The sequence below is a fragment of the Hyperolius riggenbachi genome, chromosome 10, assembly GCF_040937935.1.
Source record: "Hyperolius riggenbachi isolate aHypRig1 chromosome 10, aHypRig1.pri, whole genome shotgun sequence".
Taxonomy (NCBI): domain Eukaryota; kingdom Metazoa; phylum Chordata; class Amphibia; order Anura; family Hyperoliidae; genus Hyperolius; species Hyperolius riggenbachi.
In genome coordinates, this window is record NC_090655.1 from 120,414,265 (window position 1) to 120,428,323 (window position 14,059).

The following is a 14,059-nucleotide window of genomic DNA, read 5'->3' on the forward strand; positions in this document are numbered from 1 at the left end:
GGGGAGGAATAAAAGCAGTGCGCACAGAAAACGTGGGCAGTGCAATACATGTGTTATGCAAGTGGAGCAAGTATGTATCTACTTACATATGTGTTTTTTTCCCTGGCATAGTATGGCTAACAGTTGCACTTTAACCGGTGGTACACTGCTGCCAGAAGGACCAGTAATCTTGCTGTGCGCTGTCTGCACACAGCAATATTGCTGCCGCATAGAGCATCAACCCTAATAAGGTTTATCATTCATCCCTCATACAGTACCCTATCTGATTACCTTGCCTATTGGCGAATTTGGGATCACCAAACTGATCTGGGCAAGTACAAAATTATTATCTGTGGACAAAATGCATAGACAGACAATTTGGACCCAATTTTGACTTCATTATATTTAGCTTGATTTTTTAAATGTGTTGTGTTCCTCATCGATGTTTAAAGCATTGAGTGACACAATAAATGATAAATATGGTATAATTAATAGACTTATTTTGTTGACATTTGCAAACAAAATGTCCTTATTTGGAGTCGATGGGTTTACAAGTTTTTGCAGAGACCTCCATATTGTTTTTCCCACTTGGTTCTCTCTTGGTTAGTATTGGGACACTGACTAAGGTTATTTCAATGGAAGATCTTTACAATATGCAATAGGCATTCAGTGTGTAGTGCATTCCCTAAAGCCTGTACTTATACTACATGCATGTCACCTGACATTGCTGAGCCGAGGCTGTACAGACGCATTCTAAGGTAATGCAATCATGTGGCAGGCTGGGTGAGCAGGAAAAGCAGAGCTATCGGCTGTTGCTCAGTCAAATTGATTGGGGAAGGGGCTGCTGTACACATGGCGGATTGTTGGCAAAGGCTGTCGCTATTGGCCACCACAGCTGATGAACTGGTTCCAGACCTTGGAGATTGAAATCTATGCCCGGTTTAGCAAATGTTATCCCTGCCAGGGCATAGATTTCAATCACTCAATCATTCATGCTGCGCAGTCTTGTCGCTCATGCACTGCTGCAGCCTGTTCACTCTGCTGTCACACTACCAGAAGAGCACCTTATCTCGTCAGGAGGCAGTTTCATTGGCTCCTGACCATGTGATCATTGTGAGTCAATCAGTGATCACAGATCTTTTTTTTTTTTTTTTTTTTTTTAGAAAAGCCAAATCTCTGGTCCATAAGGGGCCAGGGACTGCCAGTAGTGGTTAAACTAGCGTGTGAACAGGGATTTAGTTTAAATTGTAGGAATTAGCAAGTTTACTTTCATAAAGTACATAATTTAACCTTTTGGAGACCGCCGCAAGTAAATCCTATGCCACACCCGTGGCTGTCCAACTCTGATGCGGCGTAGGGTTTATGCTTCCACTCCAGACGCGATCGTGCCCACTTGAGAGGGGAGATTAAGCTTTCATATGTCAGCTGACATCTCCCCTCAGAGATCAGAAGCCATCGCGATTGGATCCTGATCACTACAATTCATGGACAACCGTAGTGATCACTATTAGAGCAGCGGGGATGCCGGCCAGAGCAGAGGGGGCTAGAGCTGCTCATTGCTGGAGCCTGAGAGGAGAGTAAAGGCTGCTGGCAATACAGGGGACACCATGCCTAGCCATCTATAGTGGGGATCCAGCTGCCTGATCCCCCAAACACGTCCCCCCCGGCAGGTAAAATGGCCTGGTCCTTACGAAGCTGGTCCCGAGGGTTAAAGTGTAACTATAAGGCATAAAATCGAAAATCAATTCTTTATTTGTATCGGGTAAACAAATAATAAGGATGCTAACAATCCAAAAATTTAAAAATCATTCTTACTTCTTGTCCATAAAAGATCATTCCCCAGTTTCCCTTGCTCTTATTTGGTACATCTGCCACATAAAGGAAGTTGCAGGGCATGCCGGGTTCTCTTTTTTTTAATTCTTTACTTTCTCCTCATACTTAACTAAGGCAGCCTGATTGGTTGAAGCCTCTTCCCCCTTCTGTTTTCCCCTCCCACACCTCTGTTCCTTTCTGATTGGCCAAGATTTCTCATGCTGAGAAGCTGCAAAGTCACACAATAACAATGCCCTTACTAGTGCAGAGCTGGGTGGGAGTGCCTGAAGACTGGTAGGAGGGCGGGCAATGCAAACACAGACAGACAGAGTAAATGAGGAAATTATGTCAGGATTGGCTTCAAGGTAGACAGATTCAAGACAGAAAATCTTAAGGATTTTCTTTTTTTTCTATAGAAAAATCACTAAAATCAAAATGTAAACAGTGCAATACATACTGTATGTTATGCAAGTAGAGCAAATATTTATCTATTTCTATATGGGTTTTTTTTCTGAGATAATATTGCTGACAGCTTCTCTAAGAGCCATGAATGCCATCAGTATGGACTTTACTTCACTCTAAAAAGAAAAAAATTCTAGCTACATCAGTGTAATACCAATCATCTGGCTATAACAGTTTCTGGGTCACAAAGTCAGGACACCAGCTTTGTGCAAGATGGATGGCAAAGGTACTTCAGCAAGTGGATAAGCATTCCTGACAGAAAACTAGAATTATTTTGAAAATGGTCAATATTGGTAACTTCCATATTTCTCTAATGACCCGTGTACTTCAAATTTTCTACACATAGTTCTTTCTTTCTTCTACCAAACGTTATAAGAGTGCCTTGTGTGCCGAGTAATTGAAGGTTTACTGCAAAAGAGCCAGTAAACCCCACTGTACACATACCGAGGATAAATCAAGGATGAAATGAAAATCACAGAAAGGAAGAAAACCACAGCAATGAAATCCTGAAAATAGCTGTGCTTTATTACAGGGCTGCTTTCAGGAATCCTTTGGCATAAGCATTAGGTTTAGGCGGACGTGCTAGCATGGTTCCACAAACCTCCTTGTTTTATAAAAGAATACAAAGCAAAGAAGGACTCAGTGTTTGCCTTATTTGCAGTACTCGTATAATGATAGGAAACATTGCTATTTAAGTTGCTGCTTACACAGAATTTGTGGCTTCAGACACGTTATTACCTGAGGGAGGGCTCCGTAATTCCATATATAGCCCTTGTGAGGGAAGACGTTGGCAACATAACGCAGCTTGCCTTTCTTTACATCTTGTTTTATGGGGTTCAAGGGATCTTTTGTGGCGATCTGTAAACATAAGGAGAGAAATTTGGATGCATTTGTACAAATAACTGTAACCGAGAACAGAATTGGTTTCTTGGCTGTAGATCACATTATCTGGGCCCAGGGAACATCAGAGCAGCAATCAGTGTTGCACGGGAATACAGAAATTCTTTGGTTTGTCTGTTAAAAGAGAACCTGTCAACACAAAAATGGGGGCTGTCATAGTTGGGTTGGTTTTAAAGTACACCTGAACTGAAAGGTATTTATTTCCTTTTAAACAATATCAGTCAGAAGTTCCCATTATCCGGAACTTAGGCAACTGAAAGTCTCAAATGGCCAACATGCCTGAGGGGATAACGGGAACCTTTTTGGGGGGCTTTTTAAGGTTTTTTTGGTAGGCTGAAAAATACTTACCAAGCCTCCAGCAATGTCTGACAGCTTTCCTGCACCTCCTAGCAGCTTCCGGCATCTGTGTACGGAAGTCGGTGGGTCAGGCGACACGCCAGCTTGCATGCACAGGGGAAGTGACTCCACTGTACCTGGCATCCTGCTGATGCCTTTGGCTGCAGTAGTGTCTGGATCACACACCTGAAATGAGCATGTGGCTGATCCATTCAGACTTCAGTCAGGAACACCTGATCTGCAGGCTTGCTCAGGGTCTATGGCTAACAGTTTTAGAAACAGTTCAGCAGGACTTGCCAGGCAATCACATTATTTAACCACTTCCGCCCAGCCTACTGGTTTAGATGGCCTAGGTGTTTTTTTTTTTTTTTTTTTTTTTTTTTATTATATAAACCCACCTTGGGCTCCCTTTAAAAGATGACAATTTAAAGGGAACCTAAACAGAGGGATGTGGAGGTTTCCTTTTTAAACAATACCAGTTGCCTGCCTGTCCTACTGATTTCTTTGGCTGCAGTGGGTGGCTGAATCACACACCTGAAACAAGCATGCAGCTAATCCAGACTGACTTCAGTCAGAGCACCTGATCTGCATGCTTGTTGAGGGGCTGTGGCTTAAAGTATTAGAGAGACAGGATCAGCAGGAGAGTTAGGCAACTGGTATTTTAAAAAGAAAAATCCATGTCCTCAGTTTAGGTTCCCTTTAAAGGCAGTCATCTTAATTGTGGAATCCCAGATCTGTAACACAAATGAAAGCCAGAGAATACTCATGTCCTTGCCTATATGTGGACTCCAAACCAATGACCAGTCCCGGGTGTTAATTAAAAATTTTGGTAAAGAGATACCTCAGATTTCTGTCTGCACTCATTCACTTTCAAGGGTCAGGTTGATCAAGGCATTCGAAACTCGAATAAGCACATTTTCATACAGACAACTAAAGCTGAACACCAGCTGACACATTAAAGCCTCCTATCCAGACAAAGTAATGTAGCATGAGCATCCTGCTACATGCAAAATTCAAAAGGTGAACAACTGCCTGCCTAGACTGGGATGAATTGGTGTGGCATTTTATATGCTCCACACCACTGATAAAACCACTGTGTGACTTATGCCTAAACATGGCAGCAGTTGACAAGCAGTCAAAAGTAAGTGAAGAGAGCACCTAGACCTGGCCTTTAAGTCAGTTAGCATGTGAAACATTTTCATAGAAATATACAGGATCTTCTAAAAAAAATTAGCATATGGTGATAAAATTCATTATTTTCTGTAATGTACTGATAAACATTAGACTTTCATATATTTTAGATTCAAATACACACAAATGAAGTAGTTCAAACCTTTTATTGTTTTAATATTGATGATTTTGGCATACAGCTCATGAAAACCCAAATTTCCTATCTCAAAAAATTAGCATATTTCATCCGACCAGTAAAAGAAAAGGGTTTTTAAAACAAAAAAAGTCAACCTTTAAATAATTATGTTCAGTTATGCACTCAATACTTGGTCGGGAATCCTTTTGCAGAAATGACTGCTTCAATGCGGCGTGGCATGGAGGCAATCAGCCTGTGGCACTGCTCGGGTGTTATGGAGGGGCCCAGGATGCTTCGATAGCGGCCTTAACTCATCCAGAGTGTTGGGTCTTGTGTCTCTAAACTTTCTCTTCACAATATCCCACAGATTCTCTATGGGGTTCAGGAAATCACATGGGAGTGGAGAGGGAGTTAGTAAGGTTAGTAAATAGGAACTTGCCAGGGCTCAACGGAGGCCCATTTATGACATCATGCACTGTTGTACAGATAAAAAGGCTATAAACTATACAGCTATACTGCCAATTTGGGACCCAAATGCTCACTACAGGGCAACTTTATATTGTATGGGCAGAGTACAAGTCTCACATCTCTCTCTTGTACTTGGTAGTGACAGATACAGCATGTGATGCCTGAAAATTATATTTATGGAGGAGGAAGTAGTTGGATAGCTATTTAAATTTGAGATCTGTTCCAAAGCATGTGGAACACTGGAACAGAATGGAATACTGCAGCCTTTAACCACTTGAGGACCCACCCTTTACCCCCCCTTAAGGACCAGCGCTGTTTGTTGTGATCTGTGCTGGGTGGGCTCTGCAGCCCCCAGCCCAGATCAGGGTGCACGCAGAGCGATCAGATCGCCCCCCTTTTTTCCCCCCTATGGGGATGATGTGCAGGAGGGGTCTGATCGCTCCTGCGTGCAGGCTAGTTGCGGGGGGGGCACCTCAAAGCCCCCCTCCGCGGCGACATTCACCCCCCTCCCTCTCCTACCTCTCCCTCCCGGTGATCCGGGCTGCACAGGACGCTATCCGTCCTGTGCAGCCAGTGACAGGACGTCCCCTGTCACATGGAGGCGATCCCCGGCCGCTGATTGGCCGGGGATCGCCGATCTGCCTTGCGGCGCTGCTGCGCAGCAGCGCCGTACAATGTAAACAAAGCGGATTATTTCCGCTTGTGTTTACATTTAGCCTGCGAGCCACCATCGGCGGCCCGCAGGCTATTCACGGAGCCCCCCGCCGTGATTTGACAGGAAGCAGCCGGTCGCGCGAGCGGCTGCTTCCTGATTAATCAGCTTGCAGCTGGCGACGCAGTACTGCGTCGCTGGTCCTGCAGCTGCCACTTTGCCGACGCACGGTATAAGCGTGCGGTCGGCAAGTGGTTAATTTAAACAAACTAGGAGGGAGACACCTCCCTCCTCCCCCCCCCCCTCCCAAAAAAAAAAACTGTTTAAAAAGGCAAGATGAACTTACTTCAAGAAGGAGTGTCAGTTCAACAAGCAAGTATTATAAAGATACAAAGACAATGTATTTTGTAGGCCAAACCCGCTTCTTCAGGTCCGTATAAGCTCTGAGCTGTGTTTGACTTACTCCAAGACATTGCGTAGGGACCTGAAAAAAGCAGGTTTGTACCACAAATCAATATAGGTCTCTTAATAACTACGTGCTTGTTGAACTTGGCTTATGAATAAGTGTCATTTCATCTTACCTTTAAACAGTTTTTAATCATTTTATTTTTGAGGGGTGCTATACTTCCAGTTTGTATTTCCCCTTGAGGGAACATCTTTGTCAGGTCTTTATTGTTTAAATTACCTGCAAGTGTATTTTTAGGAAAGTAACTAGAACCATCTTCAGCAGGGGTAGTTAACCTATGGCTCAGGAGACAGATGTGGCTCTTTTGATGGCCCCAAAATTAACAACCGCTCCAACTGTCGCACCCTGGATCCGGTGAGGTCCAGTGAATTTGTATGATGAGATCCTTGCACTTTGATTGGCCCAACAGGCTGTCTGTCACTTGACAGGCAGCCTATTGGGCCAAAGTGTGGGGATTTTGTCCTACAAAGTGAATTGAGCCCCCATGTCAGCTAGCTATTTGTACAAGCAGTTAGTCGGTATTTCTCCTGTCTGGTTCTCGGGGAAATTGTTGATGTTGCTGAAACCCAAAAGAAGCTGAAGACTCGTCTGACACTGCCCGGAGGATCAACTATACACATCACCATGGCAACAGGGACGTAAGCCCTCTGCTGCGCATGCGCCAGTTTGAAACATATTGTATGGCTCTCACAGAATTAAGTTTTAAAATATGTGGAGTATATGGCTGCCTCAGCCAAAAAGTTTCCTGACCCTTGATCTACAGGGTGATCATTCCAGGCCTATACAAGGACAAAATGATGGTGACAAAGTCGCTCTACCATGGTTGCCATTGTTGCAACCCCCTTTTGTGAGTATCCCCTTTCTTGAACATTTCCCCTTGAACAGATATACTACACTATATGGGGCTCCGTGTTACTCTATTTTCCTGTGGAAGACCTATAGATTATCCAGACTGCTGCTTTTAGGCCCCTTTCACACACTAAAGAATTTGTGTGAGATATCCATTTTGGCGAACTCCCATTCGCTACTTATCCAAGTTAATAGTATCCCATCAGATTCAAGTTGTAAGACCTAGGACCCATCAGCAGCACTTTTTTAAGCTTTACAAATCACAAGTGCTTAGAAAAGCGCTGCTAGTGGGTCCCAGGCCTTATGCAAATTTTCTGTAGGGAAGAAAAAAAAAAAAGAAAGCTGTCTACATGTATGCTTTTTTTTTTTTTTAACACCAGACATGAGAATTGCATACAAGTCAATGAGAATCACAAGTGCTTAGAAAAGCGCTGCTAGTGGGTCCCAGGCCTTATGCAAATTTTCTGTAGGGAAGAAAAAAAAAAAGAAAGCTGTCTACATGTATGCTTTTTTTTTTTTAACACCAGACATGAGAATTGCATACAAGTCAATGAGAATTTGAATTTTCACATTCCAAACACAAAAATCTGCAACAAACTGAATGCAAAAAAACTGCACAACGCTGAATTGCAGATACAAAAAAAAACAACAACAACAACAACCAAACAAAAAAAACCGCAGCCAGAATCCACAGGGATAAGTGTGAAGGCCCCTGTAATGCAACAGCTTATCCTATACACTCACCTAAAGAATTATTAGGACCACCTGTTAAATTTCTCATTAATGCAATTATCTAACAACCAATCACATGGCAGTTGCTTAAATGCATTTAGGGGTGTGGTCCTGGTCAAGACAATCTCCTGAACTCCAAACTGAATGTCAAAATGGGAAAGAAATGTGATTTAAGCAATTTTGAGCGTGGCATGGTTGTTGGTGCCAGATGGGCTGATCTGAGTATTTCACAATCTGCTCAGTTACTGGAATTTTCACGCATAACCATTTCTAGGGTTTACAAAGAATGGTGTGAAAAGGGGAAAAAATCCAGTATGCAGCAGTCCTGTGGGGGAAAATGCCTTGTTGATGTTAGAGGTCCGAGGAGAATGGGCAGACTGATTTGAGCTGATAGAAGAGCAACATTGACTGAAATAACTACTCGTTATAACCGAGGTATGCAGCAAAGTATTTGTGAAGGCACAACACGCACAACCTTGAGGCGGATGGGCTACAACAGCAGAAGACCCTGAATACAAATAGGAAAAAGACGCTACAATTTGCACAAGCTCAAGAAAATTGGACAGTTGAAGACTGGAAAATGTTGCCTGCTCTGATGAGTCTCGACAGAGTCAAAATTTGGCGTAAACAGAATGAGAACATGGATCCATCATGCCTTGTTACCACTGTGCAGGCTGGTGGTGGTGTAATTGTGTGGGGGATGTTTTCGTGGCTCACTTTAGGCCTCTTAGTTCTAATTGGGCATCATTTAAATGCCACGGGCTACCTGAGCATTGTTTCTGACCATGTCCATCCCTTCATAGCCACCATGTACCCATTCTCTGATGGCTACTTCCAGCAGGATAATGCACCATATCACAAAGCTCGAATTATTTCAAATTGGTTTCTTGAACATGACAATGAGTTCACTGTACTAAAATGGCCAGATCTAAACCCAATAGAGCATCTTTGGGATGTGATGGAACGGGAGCTTCATGCCCTGGATGTGCATCCCACAAATCTCCATCAACTGCAAGATGCTATCCTATCAATATGGGCCAACATTTCTAAAAAAAAATAAAAAAAATGCTTTCAGCACCTTGTTGAATCAATGCCACGTAGAATTAAGGCAGTTCTGAAGGTGAAAGGGGGTCAAACACCGTATTAGTATGGTGTTCCTAATAATCCTTTAGGGGAGTGTACATTGCTACATGACAGAGTCTGGTAAAACCAATGCACTTTGCAAGCCAGGTGATAAAACAGAACATAGTATCAAAAAGAAAAAAAAAAATACCCGGACACACCTAAGCAACTAAAATTTAAATCAGTCAACAGAAAAATGTGCTGTCAGGAAGCCTCATAGAAAGATGGAACACCCATTAAAGGGAATGTCCAAGCAAAAAAAAAAAAAAGGTTTTACTTACCTGGGGCTTTTTCCAGCCCCATGCAGCCATCCTGTGCCCTCGTAGTCACTCACTGCTGCTCCAGTCCCCCGCTGGCAGCTTGCCGACCTCGGAGGTCGGCGGGACGCATTGCGTACATTTTTACGCATTCCCACTAGTGCAGGAACATTAACACATACATTTTACGCATTACTGGTTCAATGCGTAAAAATTTACGCATTGAACCAGTAACGCGTAAAAATGTATGTGTTAAATGTTCCTGCACTACCGGGAATGCGTAAAAATGTACGCAATGCGGCCCGCCGACCTCCAAGGTCGGCAAGCTGCCAGCAGGGGACTGGAGCAGCAGTGAGTGACTACGAGGGCACAGAATGGCTACATGGGGCTGGGAGAATCCCCAGGTAAGTGAAACTCATTTTTTTATTTTGCTTGAACCTTCCCTTTAAGGTATAACATAAATTCTTGCTATCTAAAGATGGGAGTACAAATAAAATTTATTTAACTTTCGTTATAAAATGACAGCACTTCTAGCAAGATCATCAAACTATGAACACCAGTAAAGCAAAGTCTCAAAATCTTCGAGTTATGATCCAATCATTACATTTAAACTTATGAAATACCTCATTTCACAGCTATATGTAACTATCTTTGTCAAAATACTGCAGACATCTTTACAGAACTTTATGAAGCATTTAAAATAAAGAATTCATTAGCTGCTCTAGTGCTTCTGTAATTTAGAACACATCCTCTGGGTGTTAGGAAAAACAAAATACAATCTCCGCAGGGAGAGAAGCTGGCTAATATAAAATGCAACAAGCACTATTCAGAAATAAATAAATTAAAAAGGAGGCCGCAATAGCAGCATGGGGGCGATATACAGGCTGGGAACGCGAACAATCACTCGCGTTCCCATGCCTGTCGGCCGGTGACGGCCAAACCGGAAGTGCTCGCCGGCGGGTCCTGGGACATCGGAGCGGAGCTGCGAGGGCACCGATCGGCTGCTGGGGGCTGAAGGAAGCCCCAGGTGAGTAAATCTCATTTTTTACAGTTGACTTAAAGGAGTTCTGTGGGGGGTTGCGGAGGAGAAAAACAGACACTTACCTTGGGCTTCTATCAGCCCCGTGCAGCGGTAATGTCCCACGCCGTCCACCTCCCATCTGCCGTTCTCCGCCGCCGGCCCCGGTCTAAGCAGCATGGGATCCAACTGCGGCTGCGCTACAGTGGCCGCGCACCCGCTCGCTTCCGCCTGCGTCATCGGAAGCTTACTGCGCAAGCGCAGTACAAGAAACCGTTGTACTGCGCCTGCGCAGTAAGCCTCAGATGACGCAAGCGGAGGCGCGGCAACGCGCATTATTCGTCTGTGTGACAGACGAATAATAGCCCGGTGCGGCTGCGGGGAACGGCGGATGGGAGCAGGACGGCGTGGGACGTTACCGCTGCAGGGGGCTGATAAAAGCCCCAGGTAAGTGGCAGGTTTTCTCCTCACAAACCCCCACAGAACCCCTTTAAGGTTCAGTTTAAAGTGGGATAAAACTACCTATTCTAAAGGTACATCAATTTTAAACTGTTTCCCACATCTGAAAAGGTTTTATTTTTAACACCTGAGAAATACAAATCATTGCTAAGCAGGAGAAGCGAGTACTCTGCCGTTTTGCCCAGCCTCCTAATTGTGCTCCCCAGTCTCCTCTGCCAAGGTGATGCGTTGCCATGGCAATAGCTGTGTTACTGCAGTCCGGTCTGAATTGCCTGGCTTTTATGTGCCCGGTATTTGGAGAAGGAGAAAAGATGTCTGAATAACGGATTTATGCCAACTAATACTCTAAAATAAACTCTAGCAAGCCAGTTTATAAAAGTGGTGATCCGCATCTGATCAGAAAAGTGGTTGTTTCTGCAGCAATAATGGCATTTTTCGATACATATTAATTTTTATAAAGGGACAGTTCCCAGGATTGCCACTTTATATAGATCTCCACTGAGAATAGTGGTAACTGGATCAAGAACTTTGTTCTTTTGCTGGGGATCAGCACTGCATGCCAGTTGGTCTCATACAGCTATTCTCCTAGCAAAAAGCAACAGTCCAGGAAGATAATCTGTTACTCCACTCAAGTGAATGGCACTGCAGATCACCATTTATGGCAATTATGGTGGGCAACCATCACCATAAAAAAGAAAAAAAATGCCCCTGGTAATCTTCAAGATGCAATCATTTGATTTTTGAAGCTAAATAACATTTTGGAATCCACCTAATTTTCATTGATTGTTTATAGGACATGGGAAGCCTCTATTCAAAGGCTTCTCTCTAACTAGGTAAGTAGATAACTTTGTTACGCTGCCCATCAAGATTCACCGAAGTTGCAATAAATTAACCACTTCAGCCTTCAGTGTTTTTTCTCTTTATGCATCATTTCAGCGCTCCTCCCATTCATTCGCCAATCACTTTGTCACAATGAAATTTATCTATATCTGGTTTTTTTTTCCACCACCAATTAGGCTTTCTTTGGGTGGTACATTTTGCTATTTTTATTCTAAATGCATTTTAATGGTAATCTAAAAAAAAAATCCTTATTTCTTAATTTTTAGCCATTAGAGATTCAAAATACATTCTACCATAATTAAAACCCGTGTATTTTATTTGCCCATTTGTCCCGGTTATTACACGGTTTAAAATTATGTCCCTATCACAATGTATGGCTCCAATATTTTATTTGGAAATAAAAGGTGGTGCACTTTTTCAGTTTTGTGTCCATCACTATTTAACAAGCCCATAACGAAAAAAAAATTACAGTAATACAATACAATAACAGTAATCTTGACATACATATATAAAAACTTCAGTTTTTTATGCCAAATATTTATTTGGGTACTATGGAGGAGTGTGGGAGGGAAGGAGTTAATTTTAAATGTAAGTGTGGATCTGTATATATAGATTGTAAGCTTGCAAGGGCAGGGCTCTCTCCCCTTTTAGGTCTTGGAAATCATTATACATTTTATTCATCATGTTACTTTTATCACTGTCATTACCACTTCTGTATTTTGTATGCTGTATCATTTTTGTATTTTGTCACTAATTATGTATCTTGTATTTTAGTGTACACCATTGTCTGTATTATGTACCCCATGTTTGTTTCTTACTTTGTACAGCACCACGGAATATGTTGGCGCTTTATAAGTCAATAATAATAAAAAATATTATAATAGAATATAGGAAGAAAAATGTATGGGGACATCTTGTGGCCAAATAGTAAAATTACACCTATATACATATACATATTAAATAAAGTATGTAGGTGTAATCTTACTATTTGGCCACAAGATGTCCCCATACATTTTTCTTCCTCTGGGTGCTTTTAGCACGCGAGCAGGGAGTAATGTAAGGGCTTGTTCACACTAAGGGTGCTTTTTTTTTTTTTTTTTTTTTTTTTAAGCGCCAGCGATTTTCAAAAATTGCCCTAAAAGCGCTTGTGCAATGATTCCCTATGAGAGAGTGTTCACATATGCGTGGTTTGATTCCGATCCGCTCAAAGCGCTGACTGTACAATTTTTGTGCAATTTGCCTAAATGGAGGCTATAGGGAAATCGCAAAACACTTGAAAAAGCGCTTTGCATAGAGATTCTCCCATCCCTTTTAATAATAAATACATTGTATATATTCTTTTCCGGGTCAAAGAGTTCACTTCCTGAATTGCGTTAGGAAATGAAAAATCAAAATCGCTCTGCAAAAGCACTTAGAAAAGCAGGTAAACGCTAAAAATAATCGCGCACAAAATTACAATTCGCTGGCGTCAGCGATTGCGATTTTTACATGTGAACAAGGCCTAAGTGTAACTTACAAGCTAAACAATGACGCAGGCATCTCATTGATGCCAATCATTTACACGCGGGCCTAGATCAATGAATAGGAACTTTGGCAATTATTTTTTTTATTTTTAATAAGTGGGGGGATGGGGAGTGGGCAGAATGGGTTAATGGGCATGGTAAAGCGGTTTAAAACCCTGACATAATATTCAATAAAAACATGTTTTTCTACTTTTTTACATGCCATACGGTTATATTTGCATTTGTGCATAAGTATTATTATTCATTTATATATTATAGGTTCCAAAAAGTACAGTTTTTAGCTTTGTGAGCTGACTGAATAAAACCAGTTATTAACAAAATGCATTCATTCATTCAGGCAGACATGCTTTGACTCTGTGTTGAGCTGCTTCTCCAGTCAGAGAATGGGTCACATTCCTCACTTGATACATTTAAGTACACAAGATAATCTACAACTTCAGATGCGTCCACATTTCGCTACACTGAACTTTCAAGCTCTGTGTGTAACCCTTCCAATGCTGGTCTAGTAAAAAAAAAAAAAAAAAAATGCTTGTTGCATATAATATGCAGTAAATAATGTTTTAGAGCAAAGATAAAATGCTGGGTTATATTCCGCTTTAACCACTTGCTGACCGCCTACTGCAGATTGGACGGCGTGAAAGTGGCAGCCCCAGGACCACGTAACGCAGAATGGCGTCGGGTCCTGGCACACTGTTTTGCCGGGGATCGCGCGCTAGGCTCCGCCCACCCGCCGGCCAATCGGAAGCACCGGCGGGTTGTTAACCCGACGATCGCCGCATAGGAAGCGTATAATACGCTTTGTAATGTTTACAAAGTGTATTATACAGGCTCCGAGGGACCACCAGGGCAGGCTGCAGCCAAGCTAGTCTGCACCCAAA

At 42.5% G+C, this 14,059-nt stretch overlaps 1 protein-coding gene across 1 annotated transcript in view; it reads right to left on the reverse strand.

The window, feature by feature from the left end:
- The window catches only part of PPA1 (inorganic pyrophosphatase 1), a 141,199-nt gene that overhangs the window by 72,154 nt on the left and 54,986 nt on the right, over positions 1-14,059 (reverse strand). The window contains exon 4 of the mRNA XM_068255531.1: positions 2,992-3,111. Coding sequence (XP_068111632.1) covers positions 2,992-3,111 — 120 coding nt within the window. The remainder of the gene's footprint in view (positions 1-2,991; positions 3,112-14,059) is intronic.